A 24,559-nucleotide genomic window follows, 5' to 3' on the forward strand; every position below is an offset into this window, starting at 1 on the left:
TTATGATAGAAAGTTCATTTAAAATTTGTTTTGTAGGGTTTTTACTGACTACAAGGTCATGCGAATTAAATTTTTTTCGAGTCATTAATTTTGAAAGGGGAGGGATTTAAGGGTTTAAATAAGGTGGAGCTCCCTTGAAAATAGAGGTTTTAATTATCAATATCTCACCAAATATTTATTATATAGAAAATTTAAACACACCAAAATATTTGAAAATAATGAAGCTATAATTTATCACTCGTGCATTTTTTTCATATCTCCAGCTTTTTTGGAGTTATTTTGAAAAAAAGAGCATTTTTAACGAAATTGTAAAAAATGACTTTTCACTTTTTCCTTCAATTTTTTCAAAATTTAGAGTTGTAAATTAAAAAAACTTCTAGGATCAATTAACAATACTTAAATAAAGATAATTACTGAAGGGCATTGATCAATTTTGTCTAGCGTGGTAATAAGGAGTTGTTTTCACTGATTTTTTCGTACAAAAAAGTAGGGACTGATCTTATTTTTAACCATAACTCGCTCAAATTTCATGATAAAAAATATTTTTTCTCATTATAAGAAAGTATTTTAAAAACACTTTAAAACATATTACATAATTTTTCCTCGAAAATTACATTTTTTCCGCTATTTAATATTGAATCTTTCAAATTTAGCGTATGACAAACAATAGATAACCATCAACAAGTTGTAGCTCGGTCCGAATTGGTCATAAAGGAAATCTAAAATAAGATTTTTATTAAATTTTTTACAAGCTACAGTTTTGTAATTCACAATTTTCTAATAAAATTAATACTTTTCAAGTTATTTGCCTATAATCGATAAAAATCGTTGATTTTTTCGTCAAAAAACTGTTACTTTCAATCGCAAATAACTTGAAAAATATTAATTTTACGCAAAAAATTGAAAGAACATTTTATTCTTAGAATGTATTTTTCTATCGATTCCTGTGGTCAAAATATAATTAAAAATTTCCACCCCCGAGATGGGGTGGAAACCACCCCCAGGGTAAAAGCGCCCGTCGGCATGATATAGATTTTCATTCTTGGTATATTCCCTACTCATTATGAAAATTTCAAGAAAATCGATTCAGTTTGAAAAAATTGCAAGCCAAAATGCTTCATTTCCTGGACTATGTGTATTTTTCTATAACATTGAGTACCACCTTAGTTTTTTCTTATTCTCTTACTTTTTACCGAATAGGGACTGCCTCAAGTAAACAGTAAATGTATTTCTTCCTATACATAGTTACGCGTGCGAAGATCCTAGACACTCAAAATCTTGTCACATTCTGGCTTTATTTCACTTCCTTAAATAAAATACTTCTCTGTACGGGGTACGTGCGGTGAAGCTAGAGCTCTTTCAATATCTTTTGCGACGAAACTTTTCTCTGCCACCATTCCAGTGCACTCTTGCCGTCGACTTATTGCGCTCTATATTGAACTCTGTGACCTATTCCTTCTTCAACCTTCGCTTCTACCTTCTAGTATTTCGAATTTCAACTCAACAGTCCTGGCTCTTACAAAATCGCAGCCTATAAATTGCTAGCATTGATGAATCTTAATATGATGTCCTCTGCACCTTTTCTGGCTTTAATACAGGGAATTAATCACAGTGAATCCATAATATAGAGAGTTGCTAGAATGAGGGAAGACTTGCCAATATTTACAAATACCATCAACAGTTTTGGTGCATTTAGGAATAATTGTTTATTCAGTGTTGTTTTTTTAATGGTTCTAAATACATATTCACCACCTCTTAATATTAAATGTATTTGGTACCTTTTGTTACGTAACCCAGCCTAAAAATTTGCTCTCTTCAAATCATGGAAGCAGTGACATCAAAGCGCTCACGTATTTGTTTCAGCTTCGTTTTTTCCGTCCTTGTATTTGTGTATTAATATGTTCGTTCGTATAGGAGTCCTAAAATGCCAAAAACTTAGTAATGATTGTCTGATTAATAAATATATTCTTTTAGGCGCGTGGGTAAATACTTTTCAAAATGAACTCATTTCTAACTGTCCTCCCTTCCTTCAGTTTCATCTCTAAATAATTTAAAGGCAAACGAGGAGAATTTTATGTAATTTTGAAATACGACCAAACGTATAAAAACTTAAATGTACCCTTTCTCCATCGAACCTGAGATCTTCCCCCAAAATTTAATTTTCCGTCCACTCATTAGCGCAGGAAAGTAAGGGCTTCATTTTCTTTCTTTCCCTGTACTTGAACGGAGCGCCCTTAATGTATATCTGTTAATGAACCTATCGATTTGTTTCCGTTGCGACACGACTTTATAATTTTTTTCCGAAATCCCGGGATTTGAAAAAAAATTAAAAAAAGGAAGCATTCTCACTTAATTTCGAGAACACTGCCGCACACTGCTCCAATGTTTTTATATTTCGTTCTGTCGCTGGCAAGGGAAATAATATTTCATGTGCGCGGGAAAAGCCGAGCTTTTTAAAGTTTCTCTTCCCTCTCTCTGTTTCAATGCAATATGCCCACCGACATTTTCCCATCCACTGTCCTTTCCCGTTGCTCAGTTGGTATACCACCGTTGCAGCGTATGGATGCGAGCGAAGTAAAAATAATAATTGATATTTTTTCTCTCCCTCCCGAACTTCTGCTAGGAGAAGTTGCCATCCAGTCAGCTTGCAACCACTGTATGCTCCAGTTTCATCCCGAAACTCTCTTCTCCCTTTCTCTGCTTCACGCTGCGAATGGACGCAGACCGGTTGGCCAAGCGCTTTCCCGATGATTAAAGACAAATAAAACCATTTCATGTTCACTGCAAATACCACTGCCCTCTCTCGTGTGTGGAGCGAAGCTCTCGTTAATTTTTTTGTTTTAACTCCGGCTCTCTCGCTCACTACCATTTTTTTCCTCACGAGAACGTAATTAGGTTAAGAGTCTTGAAATCCTGCACAAATAGCTTCCGTATGATTGATGTAATGCAGAAACAGAAGGATTGGAGGCTATCCTTGTGAATACCGTGCTTTGACCTTTCCCTTGTAGTTCGGATGGAGTTCATTTCCTTTGGAACCCTTGAATTTTTTTTTACTGATATTTTTTTCAAATTTTATGTCGATTGCGTGCCTTCTTCCCAAAAAATGGTGAATCGCTCTTGCTCGCGGCAATGTTTGAAAGAATCAGTAGTCCCCCTGGAATTTAACATTTACTCTCTATTTCCAATGCAACCTTAAAGTAATTAATTAAACCATGTGATAATATCATAAATCTCGGTCAGAGGTAAATATTTTGTGTTCTTATAAGCTGGTATATGTTGGCTATTACGCTTGCTAAGCAAGACGGTATTATTTTGATCTGCCGATCTGTTAGTGTGTGCATTTACGTTCTTCTAAAGTGCATCCGAAGTTAAGATAATTTGTGAGGTATCAAATAGAAATTATTTGTTTTCGTGCAGTGGAAATTTATTTTGGTAAACCCGCATTCACTTTTCTTTGGCTCTCGTATGATAAACATCTGTTGAATGTGGCTGAAATTGACTTTACCTACGTGTGCACTAAGAGCTGAGGAAAAGAAAAACTGAAAGAGAAAGATAATGTTTGGTATGTGAGCTTTGAATAGGTTGGATGGACGATGTTGAAATGGAAGTAGCTACTTCTATTCGTAGTGGGTGAGGAGAAGAAACTTCAAAAGGAGGCAAGGATTAGACAAGAGAATGTATTAAGTATTATTTTTTTCTCTTTGGTTTCTTTTCCCAATTTATGCATTAATAGTAATTATAATAATCTCGTTTATTTTCGTGAGCACTGAGGCCCATGAGAAAATAAACGTTCAACTTTTTTAATTTTCGGCATTGGTACATTCACAGAAGAAAAGAAATAAATAAATTGAATTTCAGGTAATGCGCCCTGTGAAGATTGCCAATAGCATGAAAACAATTCAGCAAAACAATATTTTCAACAAAAGAAAAAATCAATCTGTGAAATAACAGGCTAATTGCAAGAATCTAAGGTGATAATTCATTATGACAATGGTTTCAAACAAACAATATCTTCTTTTTTTTTCAAAAAAAAACAAACATTAGAATAACACTGTGATTTAACACAATTCTAAACTTATTTAACCATCTATTCACATTTGTATCAATACAATAATAATAATAGTGAATGAATGTTTACGCTTAAGGCGTCGTGTGAATGAATAGTGTATCGGCCTTATTGGCTTATTTCACTGGGGCTCAGCGTGCCCCAAAACCCATGTTCCTATATTTTTCCTGCTGTCATGAGATTATGTATCTTTCCTTTCATCCTTGTGCCCTTGTCCATTTCTTCTTCTGGTGAGTGGTGAGCTGCCCCAGTGCCATCTATTGGTTACTCTTGTGGGCCAAAGCAAAGGGAGTGTTCTTTGAATAAACCCCCGAAATCTAAGCTTCCTCGTAGCGTAACTCGTTAGAGCATCCGGTCGGCAACCGGGAGGTTCTGGATTAGAGTCCCAGTCAGGTCCAAGTCGCATTTTTACCCTCTTATTTCTGGCTTTTTCCATCTACCACAGCACCGCTGTCCTCTTCCTTTTTTTATTATACGTTCCTATCCCTTTCTTTCCTTACCTCTGAATTTATTTGAATAATAACAATTAGGCTACACATGGATATAAACAAGAGGAGTTCAACGTGACGTTAATGAGGCATTTTTGGTGCATTGCGAGTGACTGCGTAAAGTTATCAACGAAAAATAGAGGAAAAAACTGCCAAGTGTTATGTTCACCGGCAGTAATTTCATTTTTAGAAATGGTATGGTTGGTTACTGCATTGAAATTGTATTCATACAACTTCTTTTGTCAAACGAGCGGAGGAATAGGGGAAGAAAAATCACATTATGATAAGGTGTATAAATTATTGAAAATTCTTACGCAAATAAATGTCCTTCATAATAATACTCCACCTGCGATTATAAGCCTTCCCTCTCCTTCAAAGTTTTGTCTCCCATAATTATTGTCTCCAATATTTTTTATTTTAGAGATATTAGTATTTTATTATTTATAATTGATGTAAGTTTTATATTTTTATCGTGATATTGTTATATTTACGTTACTGTGCTCCAAAGACGATTTGTAATATGTTTAATGCTCCTGTAGGCATTCAAGTGGCAATGTCTAAGTGCGATGAAGTGTTTATCAATTTAATTATGATGGCTCGTAATAATTAATTTAATTTTTTAACTGTGAAGATGAAAATGATGGATTTGACTCCTGTCTATAATTTCGCTCTTCTCTTTTTATCTGCAGACTCGCACTCTTGCCGCCGCGCCGCCGTGGGCGCCCCTGGCGGCGGCCGGAGGCGGCGCGCATATGATCTGTCCGCCGTCTGCGCAGGCGCACCCCGGCTCGCGCCCCCTCCCCTCCTGTCGCTATGGAGATGCACCTGGGCGGTCTCTGAGCGGGCTGCAGCCGGGCGGCCGAAATGCTACCCACCAACCTCGCCTCCTTCGTGAAAAAGGTGAGAATGGCAGGAGGAAAAAGTTAACAAGCGTAATCCGACGAACTCGTTCATTATCTTTTAATGATTGTCTACTATGGTTGCCAGAAATACTAAGAAACCCGGATTTATCCGCCGTTGCTCTTCGACGAGATATTCAGGCGACAAAGGAAAACTATAGCCCAATCGCAGATAATTCGATGACGTCACAAACTCATGTCGATAGCGTAACCGTTTCTCAGCTACACCTTGGCCGAGTTAAAAAAAAACTTCTTTGGCTCATTGCTGGAACTCTTTCGAACGATTCCTTCCTCCAGTGTAATTTTCTCCCTTAGCCTGTAGAGCAAGAACCGTAATGATGCCATCAACCCATGAAAATTTGGCAGTACCTTTGCTTATTTCAAAATTAAGGGAGAATGTCTGAACGGACTAATTATTTTCCTGTACCAATCTCAACCCTTATAATGACTCCGTTTTAAAGGAAGGCTAAACTTGCTTGCTACATCATATGATGACTTGATACGAAATTATTTTGGGCTAAAATTGGTGCTATGATTTGCTATCAGAATTTTTGGAATGAAGTGAGAAAACAGTATCGCTATCCACACCCAGCGGTATCCATGGAAACCTCATTTCCTACAGAAGGCTGTGTTCTCCATGAATTCTCTGTCAGTTTTGTATAATATTTCTTATCTTTAATCGCTTTTCTTTAATTTTGCTTAATATGAAAGGTATCCCAGTACTTAGAAATGTTGAGCAACTTATAGCAATAACTGGAAAATAATTCAATAATAAAGAAACACACGCAGCGAATGAAATTCGAGATTTTTTCCGGAAGACCTGCGAGGTACGTTTTTTCGTTTAAATTGGCATTCAGCGCTGCATTTTTTATCAGATCATGGCCAATTTTTCTGTGTTAACAACTTTTAAAATATAGTTGGGAACTTGTTTTGCTACCTTCAAGCTTCAATTTCAAGGAAAACTGCCGCCAAATCTTAATAATCTTATATATCATTGTGCCTGCAGAATGTTGTTTCTTTATCAAGTTACTGCTTATTCTGAATGATTTTTCTGATTTAAATTTGTTCATCTATGCTTACATGTAAGGTCAATCATTGACTGAGATAACTTCGACAGTAAGGCTAATGCTTGAATTTTTTAGCATGACCTTCGAAAAAAAACTTTTTTTTCTTCTCTATTTATTGGTTTTCGTCTAATGTACTAAAGCAAAAGCCATACACGTTGCATTCAGATTCTAAAATAAGCTTATGCATGTGAAAGAATTTTTAGCAAGAACGTTTTAAATCATTTGTACAATATCCAAAGATGGTATTGGTGATACTGATTTTGAAAAATTTGTGGAAAACATGTACTACTTTAAACTCGATTGTTTCTGGCTTTACTTAGTGAAAATCCATTCTGAACAATAAAAAGTTATGGTATATTTTCCCACGATTTATTCAATACGACCGGTTTCGTCGCAGAGGCGACATCATCAGGTACAGAAATCGTTATATTAACAGTTATTTTGTTTTTGTTTATCCGGTTGCTAATACGTGTTGGTAGGGGAGGGTTGCAACCGGATAAACAACAACAAAATAACTGTTAAAAGAACGATTTCTGTACCTGATGATGTCGCCTCTGCGATGAAACCGATCGTATTGAATAAATCATGTGAAAAGTTATCATAACTTTTTATTGTTCAGAATGTACTACTTTTATCCACTTCACGCTTACCAAGAGCGTTTTTCTCATTTTTTTTCTCGGATTGATTAAATTCACAGTGTTGGCTGAGCTTCTTTCCATCGCAGTTGTCGCAGAATTATTATTCCCAAGCTCCAGCTATTGCGGCCATGGAATGACCCCGTATTGTTCTGGGTCAAATTATACTGGGTCATTTGAAATAGCCAATTCACCCGTTCACTCAGTATTTTCATGTGATCGGTTATGACGCAACTCATCTTTGACGGAGTGGGTGGTTTATGAAAAACAAATTCCTTTGCTTGGACCGTTTGAAGTTATCCAAGAAGTCCGAAATATCAGGAAAATGCTCATGCCATGAGAATTTTTGCCCCGTCATTCTGCAATAGATTAATCATTTTCCTTGATATGGGATTGATCCTTGATTTCCCAAACTTACGCTAGGTCTGCTATTTAGCTATTACATTTCTGTTTAAGCTACAAATTCATCTTATCTCCCGATGGACATTTGGGAGACTTAAAGTTAATTAAATGGAGCTCATTGCAAATTCGGTTGAACCTGGTTCTATTTCAGGGTAAGATAAATTATTACTCTGGCTGTGGAGCTCTCGTGAAGGAAAATTATATTAATTCTAAATCTGTAAAAGGCCTTTTGGGTCATAATATCAGCAACATTTTGGGTAAACCCTGCGATCTATGAACTTGGTTTCAAATTTGGTAATCCATAGTTGAAATTACCGTAGAGGAATCTTTTCTAGCGGTCGCAATTTTTGAAAAAACATTCATAGTTATAATTATTGTGTCAGCTTCTGCTGGGGCTAGTTAGGTACATATATACACACACAATATGAAGCAATAAGCGGGAGTTATTTAGAATTTATTTTTTCTAGATTTCTTTTTTTGTCGGCGTATACATAGGGATCGGTTATCTCTTGAATTCCTGCCTATATATGCTGCTGGCGGAGTGATTTAGCTCACCGTATTTGTTCAGCGTTGGAAGCCACAGCGACGGGAACACATGAGGGGTTTAATAGGTAGAAAATCGGCTTTATTTCTCCGAAGTCTTACGATTCCAGGAAAGGAATAGTCTCCCTAGTCTTTTTACGCCGGCAGGGTCTTCTGTCTTTTTTCTCTTCAAATCGAAAGTGCTTTGAACGTCAATGAATAGTAAATCTGACCAAAAATATCTGTTTGTTGCCACGGCTGATTATTTGAGCCTAAGTTATTTTGTTTCATTCTCATGTGTTACTGGTTTTCCATTCGTATTCCATCAATCAAATTCTCTAATTATTTAAAAATTTCGCGGTTAAAAATTCCCTTTCCATCTTCTGAAACGTATTTCATATGCCTTCGTACTAATTGAACAGTAATCTCAGTCACGTATGATCCAAAATCAAGGGAAGTAGATAGTGGTACTCTAGGATGTATGCATTGCCAATGCCAAGAAATACTTTCTAAAATCTGAAAGTTTCGTGATATATTCCGAATTCAAATTTATTTTCACATTTAAGAATGAACCATCATATGAAATTTGGCACGCAACCCTGACTATGCGTGGTAATTTTGATATTTTTGTGACGAATTTTACAGCTATAGTTAGCCTCTGAAGTAAGTTTCAGTATTAGAGTGTATGAGAATCAAAATAAAACTTACTTTATAAATGAGTAATTAGAGCCGTGCTTAGGAAGAAAGGTACAAAAGTATACACCCATCCATTCAATTATCCTTGTGCTTGTAGATCCGGTTTTATCGAGTCATTTGCGATGAAACTTAGAGGCGTAAGTAATATTTGAAAGCCACAACAAATTCTTTGTGAATACTCGCATATAAATTATAAAAATAACCCAATTAACTTCATTAGATTATTTTGAAAAGGTAGCAAACGATCGGTCATGAATTTTTACTCTATAAAGTTTTTTTGTATTCCCTAATTTCGCATCGCAAGTGATTCTCTTAAACTGTTGAAGCACGCTGCGCTGGTTTACATACGGATACTGCAAGCCTCTTTCCCAGAGATAGGTGAAGTGATGTCAATTTTGTGCATCGCGATACTGTTGTGTTTGAATACGACAAGAATGAAATAAAGCTATAGATCAAACAAGAATCCTACTTTGGACCGAACGAGTATCGGACTGCAGTGTAAACTACGGAGCAGAACGATGGAAAATCCGGATTACACCAACTACGAGGGACCTCGTGGATTCAATGGATAAAGGGTACGAATATCGGTGGATAAAACTCTTAGAAATAAAGTGCATGGATTGGTAATCCTCTTATAGCCCTCTACATTGCGGAATATTACTGTTCCCTTTTGTTGTTTTTCAATGCTTACAATGGAGAGAACAGCCCGATAGTCTATTGTTGGTGGAGCTCTTTCCTTTCGTGAGTATTTTTCTACCTTGAGAGACAACGCTACACATTTTTATCGATTATTTCTAAGTCTCACTACCAATGATTACTATGGCTCATTTAATTTTTGATGTTAAGTTGAAGATTAGGTACAGTAAATTTTCACCATTGAGTACATAAGAAACCAGAGTATAAAAGGCTTAAAAATTTAATTTGTGATCAATACGAAGATTAAATGGATCTAACGATCAAGTAAAGAAGAAGTGCTAAGAAGGCTGGAAAACAAGGCAAGCTTATAATAACTCTGATAATAAAAAGAAAACGGGGAAACCTAATCGGCCACATTATCAAGTATGATGACCTTACAGGGATACTTTTTGAGCGACGACAATTTGGGCGAAAGAAGGCCCAGAATATGTTAAGACCGCAAATGACAAGACGTCGATTTCAAGAGGTCATTTTCAAGTACTTCTTGAGGCTGAAATATGTTGCACCAAAAAAATTAATCCGTGGAAGAAATCGAAGTCGTTCTATCATTTGTGAACTTCAACTTCCACAAATTTGAGCCGGAAACCATTGAATGTATTCTCGGGATACCGCGCGGGTTAGATTATTTAAGAGCGCCGACAAGACGTTTCGGATACCGACTATTAGAGGCGATTGAAATAAAACTTGAAAATAAGAAAGTAAACAGAGACACCGGATTTTCGATCAGCAGCTCTTGGAATAGAACCCTTAAAAGAGTTATGCTTGCCAGAGCTAAGTCTACGCTGGTCCACGGTCTTCCGCGACAACAATCGGATTTCGACCAATCCGGCTCCTCCTAACGCTGGGCTTCAACGGTCTTTTCGAATTTTCTATCAGTAGCCGTGAGAATGGGTAGCGAGTCGGTACCCGAAACGTCGGCGCTCTTAAATAATCTAACCCGCGCGGTATCCCGAGAAGATTTTCCTATAGTTTTCGCCGGGAAAGTGTAAAATCATATACATTGAATGTATGTTAAGGCCGTTTTACACGGGGCACGTCATTGTGCAATCTTACGTATGGACGAAGGCGCAATCAAAATTGCGTCGTGTAAAGCGATGAATTGCCAGAAAAATTGCGGCAGTTCGTGGATGCGAGACGGAAAATAGCCCCTGTTCTAATGCCAAGCCAGCATTCTAACAATTTCAACACGTTTTTAGTGCTAACCTGCGCAATGATTTTCCCCGTGTAAAACGGCCTTCACACAGGACAATTTATTGAGTGGGTATGTAAAAATAAGAATAACGTACATATGAAAAGGTTAGTTAATTAGAGAGCGGAGTGGAGAGTTGCGTCAAACCCTCGGATTGCTTACTTATGATGATGAAGTGTCATTCATTCTTATTGCTCAACAATTTACCACTACGTTACTGTTACAGATGGTGTTAGTATTGATACCCATTTTTTATTATCAATTTTAGAGTCTTGGATCCATGAATACAAGAAATATGAATAATCAGTCGGTCTCGCAGACCGCTTGGATTTTATTATATTACGTATATTTTATCATTACTATCATTACATTTAGATTGCAGTGCATTTTTCTTCATTTTATCTGAAGCAAACCTATTTACTTCCATACCAACTATTTCCTTGCATTTATTTGCAACGCGTGTGCAGAAACGTAAAGTATTTTATTTTTTCATAAAGTTTCAAGTTCGTTGGTGAATAAGTTTGATTATTTTTCCTCTTATCTAAAATAATTCGAATATCGGTTGTTTAAGTGATTCGATGAATCAGTATATTAAAAGGCGACTACTATATAAAAATATTTGCAATTCTATGGATGAATTCATATCCCATAACTTTTCCCTTAATTTATCTTCGTAGAATAAAAAAATTTCTTCGATATCCGTTCGTTTTTTCCAAGAATTAATGAAATCCTTGGGTTCATTAAGTCGGTACCGGGGTGAAAATTAATTAAAAAAGAGTTATCTTCTTGGGAACATAAAAAGTAAATGCTTTGGATATTATCACACTAATTTCACTCATGTTATGATTCTTCGTAAGGATCGTCTTTCCTGGATATGACTAATAGTTGAATTATTTTGGGGCTATAGAACATAATAAAAGCATAACTGCGCTTCAAAATAGCGATCGGGAACCATTTCAAGGTATTGGAGAATATTTTATCATCTCCCAGATAATTTGAATGAGATTTTGAGCCACGTGACCTATGTTTTTATTTCCGTTCCTAGTTTTCCCTGCGGATATAAAATTCTTATTTACGATCTCTACGTCTGTAATATCCTTCTAAGTTAATACTTAGCTGAAGTTACGAGTCACTTAATTTGTAGGAACTTTAAATTCAAAATTCATGGAATCAAGGAGAAGTCTGAAAACGATAAGAAGACGGAACAACGTAGTTGGCCACATTATGAGGCATGATTGCCGTATGAATACAATCGTAGAAGAACAGGTAGAAGGGAAGAAGGGCAAGGGACGGCCCCGAATGAGTTAGGTAGGACAGGTTATAAGTATGTAAAAGAGAAGAAAGAAGAAATATATGAAAAGGCTAGCGGGTAGGAGAGAGGAATGGAGAGCTGCTTCAAAGTAATCTCAGGATTTTTTACCAATGATGATGATGAAGAGAATCAAGGAAATAGATTGATCCCATTATTTGTTAGTTTAATTGTACATATTTTTATTACCAAAGTAGCTATCTATGATGCTCCAAGTACTGCTTGGTAATGCAGCTCGAAGTCTTCGAAATTTTTAAAATTAGGTTTTCTAAAACTAGAGGTACGAATGCTGTCTATCCATAACTAAGTGTTACTTAACTTCACAGTGTGAATTTATTATGATTAAGTAATGATTTATTTTATCAATTTATTCAACGGCATTTTATTTACTGTTTCTTAGAGCTTCGTAAAATAGAAAGCGTCAAAATGACATTTGGTGATGCACTTAATCATTGCTCAAGTATTAGCATTATTCTCAGTAATACACGTATTTTACATGCTAAGAAAATGTTACATCGTTCTCTCTGACCACTGAAAGCTATAAATAAAATCCAAATGTGCTGATATTATACTGCACAGGTTGCTCTCGCTGTGATACAGGCTATTTTGCCCATAAAGCTATGTCATACGCTTACTGCTATAAAATTGTCAAAAGTGTATCTGTTCTCTTCTGATTTCATGTTTTAATAGTAAAATTTAAAAATATACATTTGCTTTTCCCCAAGCTTTTATCTCGTCACGCGCTGGAGGAAAACTGCTGAAATGTTTTCATCCCAATTTAAATATTTTTGGGATTCAATGTTATTGGATGCCTGATGTCAAGTTTCCACGGTTTCCACCCGGCTCCGCATGGAAGGCAAACCTTTCAGAGTTTAACATGAAGAACCGATATTGGAAACTCGTGGACAAAGGATTTTCCAAATTGTCCCCTTTTCTTTTTTCGAGCTCCAGCTCACTTTATTTTGCCTGAACTATAAACGGTAAGGTTTTCGCCGTCTTCCGTCATAACGGAAAAATACGTGTGTTGCCTGGGGAGTTTACATCTGAAAAAGTATGGCGGAAATAAAAAAAAGGCATGACAATTTTGGCCCCATTCGTCCTGAATGTAGATAAGGCCATAATTATACGGGACATATTTCTAATTTTTTTAATTCCCAACGAGAAGGATTTTCTGAAGGCCAAAACTTACAGGATTGTAAACAACTTATTGGAAGAGAGCATTCCAAGGCATGTAGTCGTTTTTGATACACATTTTTTCCACTGAGGAGTGCTTACTCTAGAGAACCGATTAAGTCTGAATCGCTTATGTATTTTTTGTGCAAAATGCAGGAATGTTGATGATTTGCTGTGGAAGAGATTTTCTACGCGTGTTTGCGCGATAAACCTTTGTTTATGCGATTAACCTTTTCGTGGAATGCATATTTTTTATGCTCAGGATCGATGAAACTTTACTAAAATAGACGGTCAATTCTGAATTATATTCATATATATTACTCTCACGAGTGAGAACCAATCGTGCTCTACATGGCTGAATCGATCATTTATGTTCGAGATTTCCGGCTTCAATTCTTGGAACCACAATATTGGGAAATAACGTTAACCTTGCACGTTCCGTACTGATTATTTACTGATACTGACCATGATTGCGATAATTATACCGTAATAATGAAATAGGTAGTAAAACTATGGTCAATGTCAATAGATATTCAATTCGGAGCATGCAGAATGAATTTCATTTCCCTTATCATTCATGTTGCTATTGAAACACTCATTTACATGCATTTATTGAGAGATTTATTATTGATATTAATCGTCAAAAACACCATGTGCCTTGATTGCAGCATGGGCCCTGGTTCAAAGCATGGATTCAGAGTATGTGTCCTCGGACAGAACTCTGGGTGGTGAAAAATTTCTTATTAAGGAAGGGAAAAGAGACAATCATTCTATCGTTGACGCAACTTGTTCGTGAAAAATCATTGTAATATTTTGACTTCACATCCGGCATGGAATACTTTAACTCATATATATTTACCACAACAACTTACTTGATTCTTGGATACATTGACTTGCAGGCATCCCGGCGTTGCTCGGGAAAGAATAGTACCCAGAGACGTAGGAAAGTATGAACTTGGAATTCGTGGTCACATGGCAGGATTTTTAGGTAAAGGGACAAAGCAGTTATGATGAAGGTACACATATGTAACGGCAAACAGTTGAAAAAATGTTTTCCATAAGCCGCACAAGGTATGGGCTTAAAGACCGCTCCACAGTTGATCATTGTGTGTGTCCTTACGTGCGCAGACCAAAAACGACGTGTGATTGACGATAAAACGACGCAAAGAACGCGTTGGACACTTAACCAAAAACAGCACTGTGGGCTTTGGGAGCATAAGATGCACCTATGTACAAAGTTAGTTTACTTTGGTTGCAACCCGTGCAGCCGTATGGAAATGCATAGCAGACAGGCAAACATCCATCCTCTTTAATATGTATAGATCATTTCTACAAACTTAGCCATCTTTATTTTTTATTTCGTTCAGTATTTTGTGAATCCATTACAGAAGCTGCCTTGGCAAAGCCCATACCTCTCGGTTCAAAAACGGCATGTATTCATGATCAAGTGCATTGGTATATTACTTCGAATTGTTCTCCCTCATTGAAATTCACCACCTTCCTCCTTCAGTGCTCATTTCCGAGAACCGCGAAAGCTGCCTGACGTTATGCTGAGTGTTCGCTGTGGAATGCATGCCTACGGCTAAAATGAAAATGCTTGAAAGAAAATGATCTCTGTGTGACGTAGTATAAAAAAAGGATAGCTATACCTTTCTACTACCGCTATATTTTTTCCAAGTAATGAGTCCCACAGCAAGCACTATTTTTTGGAAATATTATTTTCCATGCACTTTTATTTCAGCTCCCTCATTTTCTTGCTGCAGATTCTCTTGACTAAGACGTTAAATCGTTCCGGGACCCGCTCTGGGAGCTCGTTTGGATAATCTCATTTGGCCAAGTTTCAGTTTTTACTCTTTTTTTCGCATGCCACCCAATGGCGAATGCATGGTTCCGGCGTACCCTAAATGTCTCTACCTCTCATTTGCTGATTTATTTTCTCCGAAAGGATGGTCTGCCGGAGCGGCAAATGCTGTACCAGGTGGAGATTTTACTCAATTTTAAGGATTCAAAAGCCTTTCTTTTATTCTTCCTCGTCCTCTTCATTGCGCCGCATGAATAAAAATGCGATTAAATATTCACGCGAACTTTGACATTTTAACGCTTTTAAGTGGATTTCTCTCTTGCTTTATGACTCGAAGAGTCCCCATATTGATATTTTTATTCGTAGTTCTGCGAGAATCCCAGCCGGTTTCCTCGCATGTGTTTCACCTTTTGAGGGAACTTGGTGATTTTTATGGCTATTTTATCATTTTCTAGACTGAAAGTTTTTTTTCTTTTTTAGTTAAGTCACAAATTTATGAGTAAAGTGGAGAATTGCCTTGAAATATTAGATCAGTAGGCTATGAAATTTAATTAGCTCTGCCTCTCCGTGAGTGTTGAAGAAAATGCTTTAGTTCATAGGCTTTATGTCCCTTAGTTTATTAGTTGCAACTGACTGAACTAACGTTCCATGAGTTTCATTCCTTTTTGTGTCTACAAATAACCAATATGGTTAAAGGTTTATTCCCCTATATGGGCAGTATCGGTCACTGCTGCAGTTGCGAAAGCTTTATGTGAACAGTGATTGAAATAATAGGAACTTTTGAACTACAACATCGATTTGTTTGTTTTCATCTATTATACTAGTTTCATTTATTTGGTTTCGTTGAAAATGGTATGTACAAATTTTAAACATTTTTCTTATAAAATCGGTTTTATTTTATTTACCCTATTGAAAGCGGTGGTGATTTTATGCTTCAATAAATTCCTTTACCTGTTGATTGAAAATATATCTTCGCAATGGGAGACATACTACCGAAAACCATATCAATCATCATATTTAATTGAACGGCAACATGGTAAATATATTTGTAAAAATTTACAAACTCCATGCGATATGAATACGGCCAGGCTTGGAAAAATATTTTATTTCAGAAGACCTACGTCTCCAAGGCATTCCTTAATCATGGCGGCTTCTGTGAACTATACCAATAATAGACTTCATAAAGCCAGGTCAGAGTTTCGGAGAGGTAATTAGCGGTCTGTGAATAGATACTCGCCTAACTGTCGCTTGAAACTTCAACTCTACTTCTCTCAAACTAAGCCAATTGTTTCATTGAATCCTGCGGATATCTAAAGCTGATTTTCTTCAAATTTATAATATTTAAAGCTCGTTTTCATCCACGTCAATAACAAAAAACAAAGAAGTTGTCGTTTACAATGTGACTCTTTTTTTGTACTCTATATCTGTTTCATTACTATCGGCCATGTAACTTTGAGTCATAAGCAGAGGAAATCACAATTATTATTATAATATTCTACCGATTAAGGTAGGTTTTCATGGAGTATTCAAGAAGTGAGCTGGGAGCCTCCCTTTCCTTCCAGCACTACCTTCTTTAATTCACTGTAAGGCCTACTCTCTTTCAATCTATCTAAAAATCCTATTCTTTTCCTTCCCCTCCCTCGTTTCCCTAACATTCTACCCTCAAACACCATTTTCAACATCCCCTCACCGCTAAGCACTAACTCCATCCATACCTTCTGTCTCCTCCGTATCTCATCTAAAAGCTGCCTCTCCTCGCCAACCATATCCAGCACTTCGTTATTCCTTTTCCTCTCCGTCCATTTCACCCTCTCCATTCTTCTCCATACCCACATCTCGAATGCCTCCAATCTTCTCTCGTCTTCTTTCCTCAGTGTCCATGTTTCCGCATCGTAGAGAGCTACACTCCAGATCAAACTCTTCACTAACCACTAGATTTCAATAAAAAAATTGTATTCTGCTGGAATGCCCTCCAGTTTTTCAGAGTATGTTTAACGTTTTTTTTTTAACTCATTGATTTAAGCCTAGTTAATCATCGATTTGTTCCCTATATTCCTGGAAGAATTACAACTATTGCATTTTAAGTCACGACTGCTCTTAAAGCATTCTGAACTGCTATCGATTCCCTTAGATTTATTTCCTTCTGGAGTTCTAAATAAGAAATGAATATTCTTGAGGATGCTGTTCGATCACCATTTCCAATTTTCTGTTCGTGAGTCAATTTGATAAGGGTTCTGTTTTCCTTTCCCTCGCATAATTATTGCCTATCCTAACATTTTAGTATCCGTTTTATGGACATTCAGTCTCTAACTATGATGATGTGATGCTTATCTCTAACGATGCATAATTAATACTAAACCCGGTTCCAGAAAGCGCCTTCTTAGTAAGACAACAACGAAATCAGTTGCTTTCCGTCTCGAGAAAGAGACCACTCAACGAGATTAGATATATTTTTATTAGAAGCACTATAAAGAATTTTCCTCCATTCAATGTTAATTTTACGAGCGTTAGGTTTTCAATCTGCTAATTTCCATGCACAAAACCAATATTATATTTTGCCAAAAATATTAATGCATCTCAAATGCTATATTATAAACCTAAAGAACTGGACGTTTATGACAAATATTGAGGGTATCAGAACTCTTGTCCTAGAAAAATGTTCTTTGGTATCAAGGAGAATAACTTATCATAGTATAAGGACAAACATGCTTATCCTTCGCCTGAATGGATGTAAATACATTAAATCCCGGATGAAGTTTTTATATGCTCGTTTGTTGTTGGTTCCTCTAAATCTAGAAGGTTCTCACGACAGTCTCCTCAGAGAATCGTTCTCTTCTCTTCATTCTCTGACTTTCTCCTTGCTTTCTCGGCCAATCCGTTTGATTTTCGTCATTTTTCTGTTGCATCACTTTTCGAATGCCTCCACCGTTGATTTCTCGAGTGATATCATGATCCAAGCCTCACTGATTTAGAGGTTCAATCTTCGGTTTTATATCTTTAATGGGTTCGTTCATCAATTTCTTCTTATTAATGTATATTGTGGTGGAGATTGAAACATAAAGAGACTATAGAATTATCCCTCTTGCAGATACGTTGATGACGTCATTCCATGCGGCACAACGCATTTCAGCCTATCATCGGTATTTTGCTTGCGTGTCGCGTGGATCGTTTTTTTCTGCATTCTTTGTGAACGCTTCCATGTCTTTAAAAAAAAATTAACCTTGGACGAGTAAATGAAACGTAACTCAAATGACGTCACCAACTCATGAAAATCGGGTGGCAACTTTCACGGTTTTAGCTATCGGTGATAATATTTCGCACTTATTCGGTTTGATGCCCGACGTTGCGTGGCTGTTGCTGGTAACTTTGAAAATGGGAATTCCAAAAATATGTACATGCATAGGGAAAATAGACAAACCGAAAAAGTACGCAGGGAATACCCGAAAAAGAATCACCAACGCCTGAGTATCATAACTCGAGAGAGCTTCAAAGAGGTTTCACGACTTTTATTTCAAAATAATGAGAGATTGGCTGAATGAGGAAGATTTAGATTTCTTATTTGCAGTTCATTATCTTTTTCTATAGTAATTAATATACTTATAAGATTTAATGCTTTCCCGGCGAACAGAATATATTAACTTTTCTCGGCATTCCGCGCGGGTAAGGTTTTGTAAGAGCGTCGATGTTTCGGGTACCGACTCGTTACCCATTCTCACGGCTACTGAACGAATATTTGAAGTGATCGTAGGAGCTCAGCATTAGGATGGGTGGGATTGTACAAGTCCCGATTGTTGTCGCGGAGGACCGTGGACCAGCTCTGGCAATCATAATTCTTTTAGGAGTTTTATTCCAAGAGCTGCTGATCGAATATCCCGTGTCTCTTTTGACATTTTTATTATCCAGTCTTATTTCAGTAGCCGTGAGAATAGTTGTTGAAGTTTATAGTAATTGTTTTACCGAAATGTTAATTTGAATCAACGAGAGAAAGTGTTGAAGTTTATAAATAAGCAAAGGGTTGTCAAGGGTAAAAAGTTGTTGACAAGTTACCAGTGTAGATGAATAAATAAGTTAAGAGAGACAACAACATCGTGTATAATAAGAAGAATAATTCAGTTACATTAATAGTTTACGAGTCGGTACCCGAAACGTCGGCGCTCCTACAAAATCTTACCCGCGCGCAATCCCGAGATAAGTTTATATGCAATTAATATAGTTTTAGAGCATAAATCCGGGAAATGAAATGCAAAAAATGTTGGCCAACGTTTTGATATCTTCTTATATCTTCGTCTGGGTATTGAATAATGGTAACTATAAATTAATACATGAAGGCATGAATGATTTTTACAATAATAAAATAAAAATATAAAAAGAATACTAATAAGTGAAAAAGAAAAGGCAAGAATTTTTGCACTGTTTTCACTTCGGCAAGCATTTGTGCATTTCATTTCCCTAATCTACACTCCAAGACTATATTAAATAGGTACTATCGAAATTGAGCTCATAATAAAGAAATTGGTTATCTTTCTCTGCCATTTACCGAATTCTTATATTGAACTGCAATTTTGGGTCTGGTTATGAAGAAAGCTGAACAAATTATTGTTTGTTTCCCGTTGAGGTGTGATATTGCTTTAAGCGGGGTTTACTGCTGTTATTCAAAGCATGCTTTATGATTCTGTTTAGCGCGGTCAGTTTGCGAGACATATTCCTTCGACCCTCGTCAAATTTATCTTGGATTACGTTGGCCGGGAGCTCGCAACTTCCTCGCCCGAGCAGTAAGCCTGGTAGGGAGAGAGAGGCAAGCGCTAGAGAAATATTAATGGGGCCATGAGTCAAGTCTATTCTGTGGATCGCAACTTGACTGCAAAATGGCCAGGGGTTTGCGCTGCACATTAGGTTGCTTGCGTGATAATGACCCCCTCTTTCAAACCTCCGTTGCTAAGTCGGTCTTTAGTGCCCTGATCTATTTATGCAGTGATTACTGCATTTACCTCGGTGATCTGTATTTGCTTACGAATTGGTTGAATATCGCTGAATCTCGGTGATTTTCACGGGAATGATAAGTATATTCTTACCTTCTTCAGGACATTATTTGAATGTTGTACCCAATGAAAATATGTACGTGCTGCAATCAAGGTACAACATATGTAACTGTGTTCAACATACTCAAATATTCAATCAGCTCAAAAGAACAGAGTTTTATCAAGTAAGGCACCTTCATGTTGCTTCATAAAGTCAAAATCTAGATTGGAAAGAAATATATTGATTCGGTAAACCGAAATTTCCACTATGTACGTATTAAATATTAAAGACGATTACTGTGAATATGTAAGTAATAACAATGCGCCTAGCGGTTGATCTTTGATTTTTCCCTCCTTTAATGAATTTAGCATTATAAGATTTTTGGATTGATGAAAGTTTTAATGACCAAATTTAAAAACTGTGCGTTGGCTAGACAATATGTTTTAAATAATGATATTCTTATCTTTGATTAATTAAAGAATACTCATCTTATATGGTATGACATTAGCTTATTGAGCCCACGGGTTGAATTCATTCGATAACTATTATTTCTATCCACTCTAACTAGTAAAATTCCAATTTCACTTGAGGCTTTATTGCTAGTTGGTATCCCGAAGATTTAGTAATTCCATAGAAAATGCCATGCGTTGTTTGAGACGAAGTCTTTCTTAGCTATTTAAAACAACTCTTTTGAGCAAGATGAATTATGGACTAGAAATTTATTTTCAGTGAAATTTCCGTATATTCTTGCGGGCACAGAGATTAGTTTTGCACTTTTATTTTTAATTCAGCTACCTGTAATCTTCCTTTCCATAATCTTTTCGAGAAAAACAATTTATTCTGTTATAAGTAACTCATCAATTTCCGCATTGGTATTTTTAGCTCTACTTAATATAGACTGCAGTCTAGTCTCAGAGAAAACAGATAGGTTGCTATGGGCTTTACCTGGTATGATATCTTATTGACATATTACTTCCTACTCCTCCTCTCCGTCATATGTTTGATGCTTCTCCTCAGGAGCGAATTGTATTCATTATCTACCGATTCGATCGATGGATTTTTCTTCCTCATAGGAAAATCCACTAGGATCGGTAGAACATTAATTGCTTACGCTTGGTTTCGCTAATAGTAGGGCCCCCTTCGCTTCTATAGCGTTAGGGTGTTTTTCCCTCGTCCCGTCCCTTCCGTTCCTATCCTTTCCCAGAGGCGTCGGCGGGCTCCCATCGCGGCGGCGCCTCTATCCTTTTTCCTTCCTCTCCAGCCCCTCCCCGGGTGATCGGGCGTATAAGCCACTGGCTTGGTTCCCGGCCCCGGTGCGTTGTATCCTTCGAAGGGTTCACCCAGAACCCTCAAACTCTTTGTATTCATTATACACAACATTCTCTAGATGGTTCATGTAAGCAGAAATTAATTTACTGAAGAATCGTCATTGTGAATTGTATTAATCTATTTGGATAACACTCTACCCTTACCTTTCCAAAACAACCTTCAGGTTACATAAAAAAGTGTGAGTGATAATTATGTATTGCCGAAATGCAAAATGAAATAATCTTTTACTGCTTGAAGATGCAACTAAATGGGCTCTCGAAATTTCGTTGGTTGCATTTCCCTGTATGAACGTAACTATTATTTACTTTTCAACATCCTGCAGTGTGAATAAAATCTATCATCCATTAAATGGTTATTTGTTATTTCCGTTTATTCAACCGTATGAAGAGCATTATTTTTAAAATTATTTGAACCCGCATTTATAATCTTATTTACATCAAAACTAAACCGTTGTGATAATATATGAGTCATGATAATTCATATTTTCTGTTGTCATGAACAATATTTAATAAACCTATCTACAGGAGGACTGAGTCCATGGTCTATTCACTTTTCAATCTCTGTCACAATGAAAATTAATAAGTATTCTGATCGGGTCATCATCAGATTTAGTTATGGCTCTAAAGATGACATTCCCGTAAAATATCGGATTTTATTATCGAAATATCGGATCACGTATTTTACTTCCCTACCACGCATGACCTGTAGACGTTCCAGCTTATTCAAAACCCTTAATTCATCGCCCTCAATACAGAGAACCTTTCAATATGGGGATTAATTCTGGCTGAGTAAACACCAAGGCAAAACATGAAAGCAAAGCGGTAGGGAAATAACTTTCTGTGGGTAAAGATATCAGTTCGGCAGCTTAATAAGTCTGGTAAATATTTGAACTTGGTGCACTGCATGAAAAGGTTTTTGAATATAATTAAAGGTGTCATCTGGTTTCACACCTATTTTGAGAATTAATTTTAAAATGTGAAAAAGCCGAAATTATTTGATTCCTTCCATGTATTCATGAAAATTTTTGCTTGTATTGTGAATATTAAAAAGAATTTTTCAGATAAAATGCTTTAGAATACAGTTTATGAGTATAGATTGTTGCTCTGGTCGAAAACATGTGCACCTACTGCGAGTGGTAAAAATTGAATCAACAGTCACATTTCCGCGATAAATTTTCCAAGTTCTCTGTATTTGACTCATTTAACGTACATTTTGAGAACAAGATCTTAGATTTCAGACTCATTAACCCTTCCGTGACTGTGCCTAGAAAACATACGCGAACTATTGTTGAGGATATCTCATTTATAATTCATAAATTATTTATTTCTTTTAGTTTCTTCCTTTAATTTTAACACTATGGCTTTTTTTAATGATATGATATATTGTTTTTGTGTAATTTATAAATACATTGTTGGCTACATTTAGGTTTTTACATTGATTTTGTGCGAAATGGCAAGAAACTTTCATATATTGCTGTTGTAACTGTACATTGGCTAATTGCTATTAAAAAAAAGGAAAAAATGTACCATCATGTAGAATATTGGCGCTATTAAATTTATTATATGATAAAATTTATTGCATTCAACTTTTATCCCTGGACTCATGTTACCAACATGGTTTTTTTCCCCACCAACAGCCCTAACTCAGTTACTCCACAAATGAAATTTGAAGTTTTCAAAAAAATTTTAAATGTTTGAAAAATCATTTGTGACCTAAATAACGAAAAAGTGATTGGGCTCAAGTACAAAAAATATCAAAGGGAATAAAAAATTGAAAAATAATATAATATTAGCATAATTGAAGTAACTGAGTTACCTCGCCAGTTACGGGAGGGTTTAAGCTTGAGATCATCATAATTTACTTGAATTTTGTAAAAAATAAATAACGCAAAATTTGAGATCGAGCTACAAAAAATGGTATTGCATTTATCTTTTGACTCTATAGTTTATTTGCTAAACAATTTTAAACTGATAGCAATTTCTCATGGTGTACTGTCTATCAGACTCTGTGATGGGTAGACAGTTGTCCAACTATCTTAAAATTACTGAATGTTGCAAGCAAAGGAATATGTTGAAATGCTATACACTCCTCACTGTGTAATAAAATACTACCAATGAGTTTTGCATGCCCTATTTTCATAGCCAACCATTGACAAACAAGATACCGCTCCAATCTTGGAATCCATTCAGTGAAGTCAGACGAACTCACGAATACTTGGGCATTTATGAGTGTGAAGTTAAAAAGCATAGCTAAATCTTTATTATTATCGATCCGGCAAAAACGAGGCTCTATAATGAAAATTACATCTGTCCCTTTCTTTGAGGTAAGTCGTCTGTCTTGTCATGCTTCTTGCTGATGTTCGCTCAGAAAGAAAAGAAATGGAGAATTTAAATTGTTGCATTCATTCGGGAAATTTGTTAAAAATCTTTCTGACTCAGCGGTATTCACTTGCTAAGAGATAAGCACAGAAGTGCGGAGTAAATGGAGGAAAACGATTAATGAAAAATAAAATATTTTAGAGCGTATGAGTACAACTGAGTGCTGGAGCTCTCTCCTCGTATATTTATTTTATCCTTTCATCCTCCATGGAAGCGAAAGCAGCTGTAAAGGGAACCATCTTCTTCCGTCTTTCCGTCAAGAATGCGTGACGCAGTTTTAAAGAATATAAGAACAATGACTTTGAGATTATCTTTTTGTAAAAGTCCCTAATATAGAGAATATCATTTGGTGTAAAGTATTTGATAGGTTTTTGTTAGAGGAAATTTTGCAAGCATTGCATTTGAACGAAGAATTGTTGCTTCCATGTAAAATAAGGTAGCACTTGTGCATATATACGTTTAAGCATTCCTCACATTTTTAGGCATGTCTCCCTGTTCACAATACTAATTCTGGTATTAAAGACTTCTTTTCTTTTAATGAAAGGCTTTCGTGGATAATTTTGTTCATTTCTTGACCTCTGAATAGCAGTGTTTTCCACTCCAGTCCAAATATTAGTTAATATTCATTCGTTAATGGTTTTGATTGCTTCATAAATCTTTCTCATCAAGTGGTATTGGTCGCGAATATTTTGTCTATATATATAACGCTTTTGATATGTCCTCACAAGAAAAATCGCAAGGTGTGAGACCGGATTCCCTACAATCTTCTTATGAATTGCTGAAACCATTCTTTTATGATAACCATATATATAAAAAGCCATCTTCTGCCTTCTCCTATGCACTTCTTCTATGTAAGGATTCGGTTTTGTCATTCTCCCTTTACTTCGGTT

General features: G+C 36.3%; 1 protein-coding gene across 1 annotated transcript in view; it reads left to right on the top strand.

Moving 5' to 3' along the window:
* LOC124163505 (regulating synaptic membrane exocytosis protein 1) overlaps positions 1 to 24,559 on the top strand; it is a 444,545-nt gene that overhangs the window by 228,279 nt on the left and 191,707 nt on the right. Inside the window, exon 4 of the mRNA XM_046540458.1 lies at positions 5,244 to 5,454. Coding sequence (XP_046396414.1) covers positions 5,419 to 5,454 — 36 coding nt within the window. The 5' untranslated portion in view covers positions 5,244 to 5,418. The remainder of the gene's footprint in view (positions 1 to 5,243; positions 5,455 to 24,559) is intronic.

The sequence above is a fragment of the Ischnura elegans genome, chromosome 8 (assembly GCF_921293095.1).
Source record: "Ischnura elegans chromosome 8, ioIscEleg1.1, whole genome shotgun sequence".
Classification (NCBI taxonomy): Eukaryota; Metazoa; Arthropoda; class Insecta; order Odonata; family Coenagrionidae; genus Ischnura; species Ischnura elegans.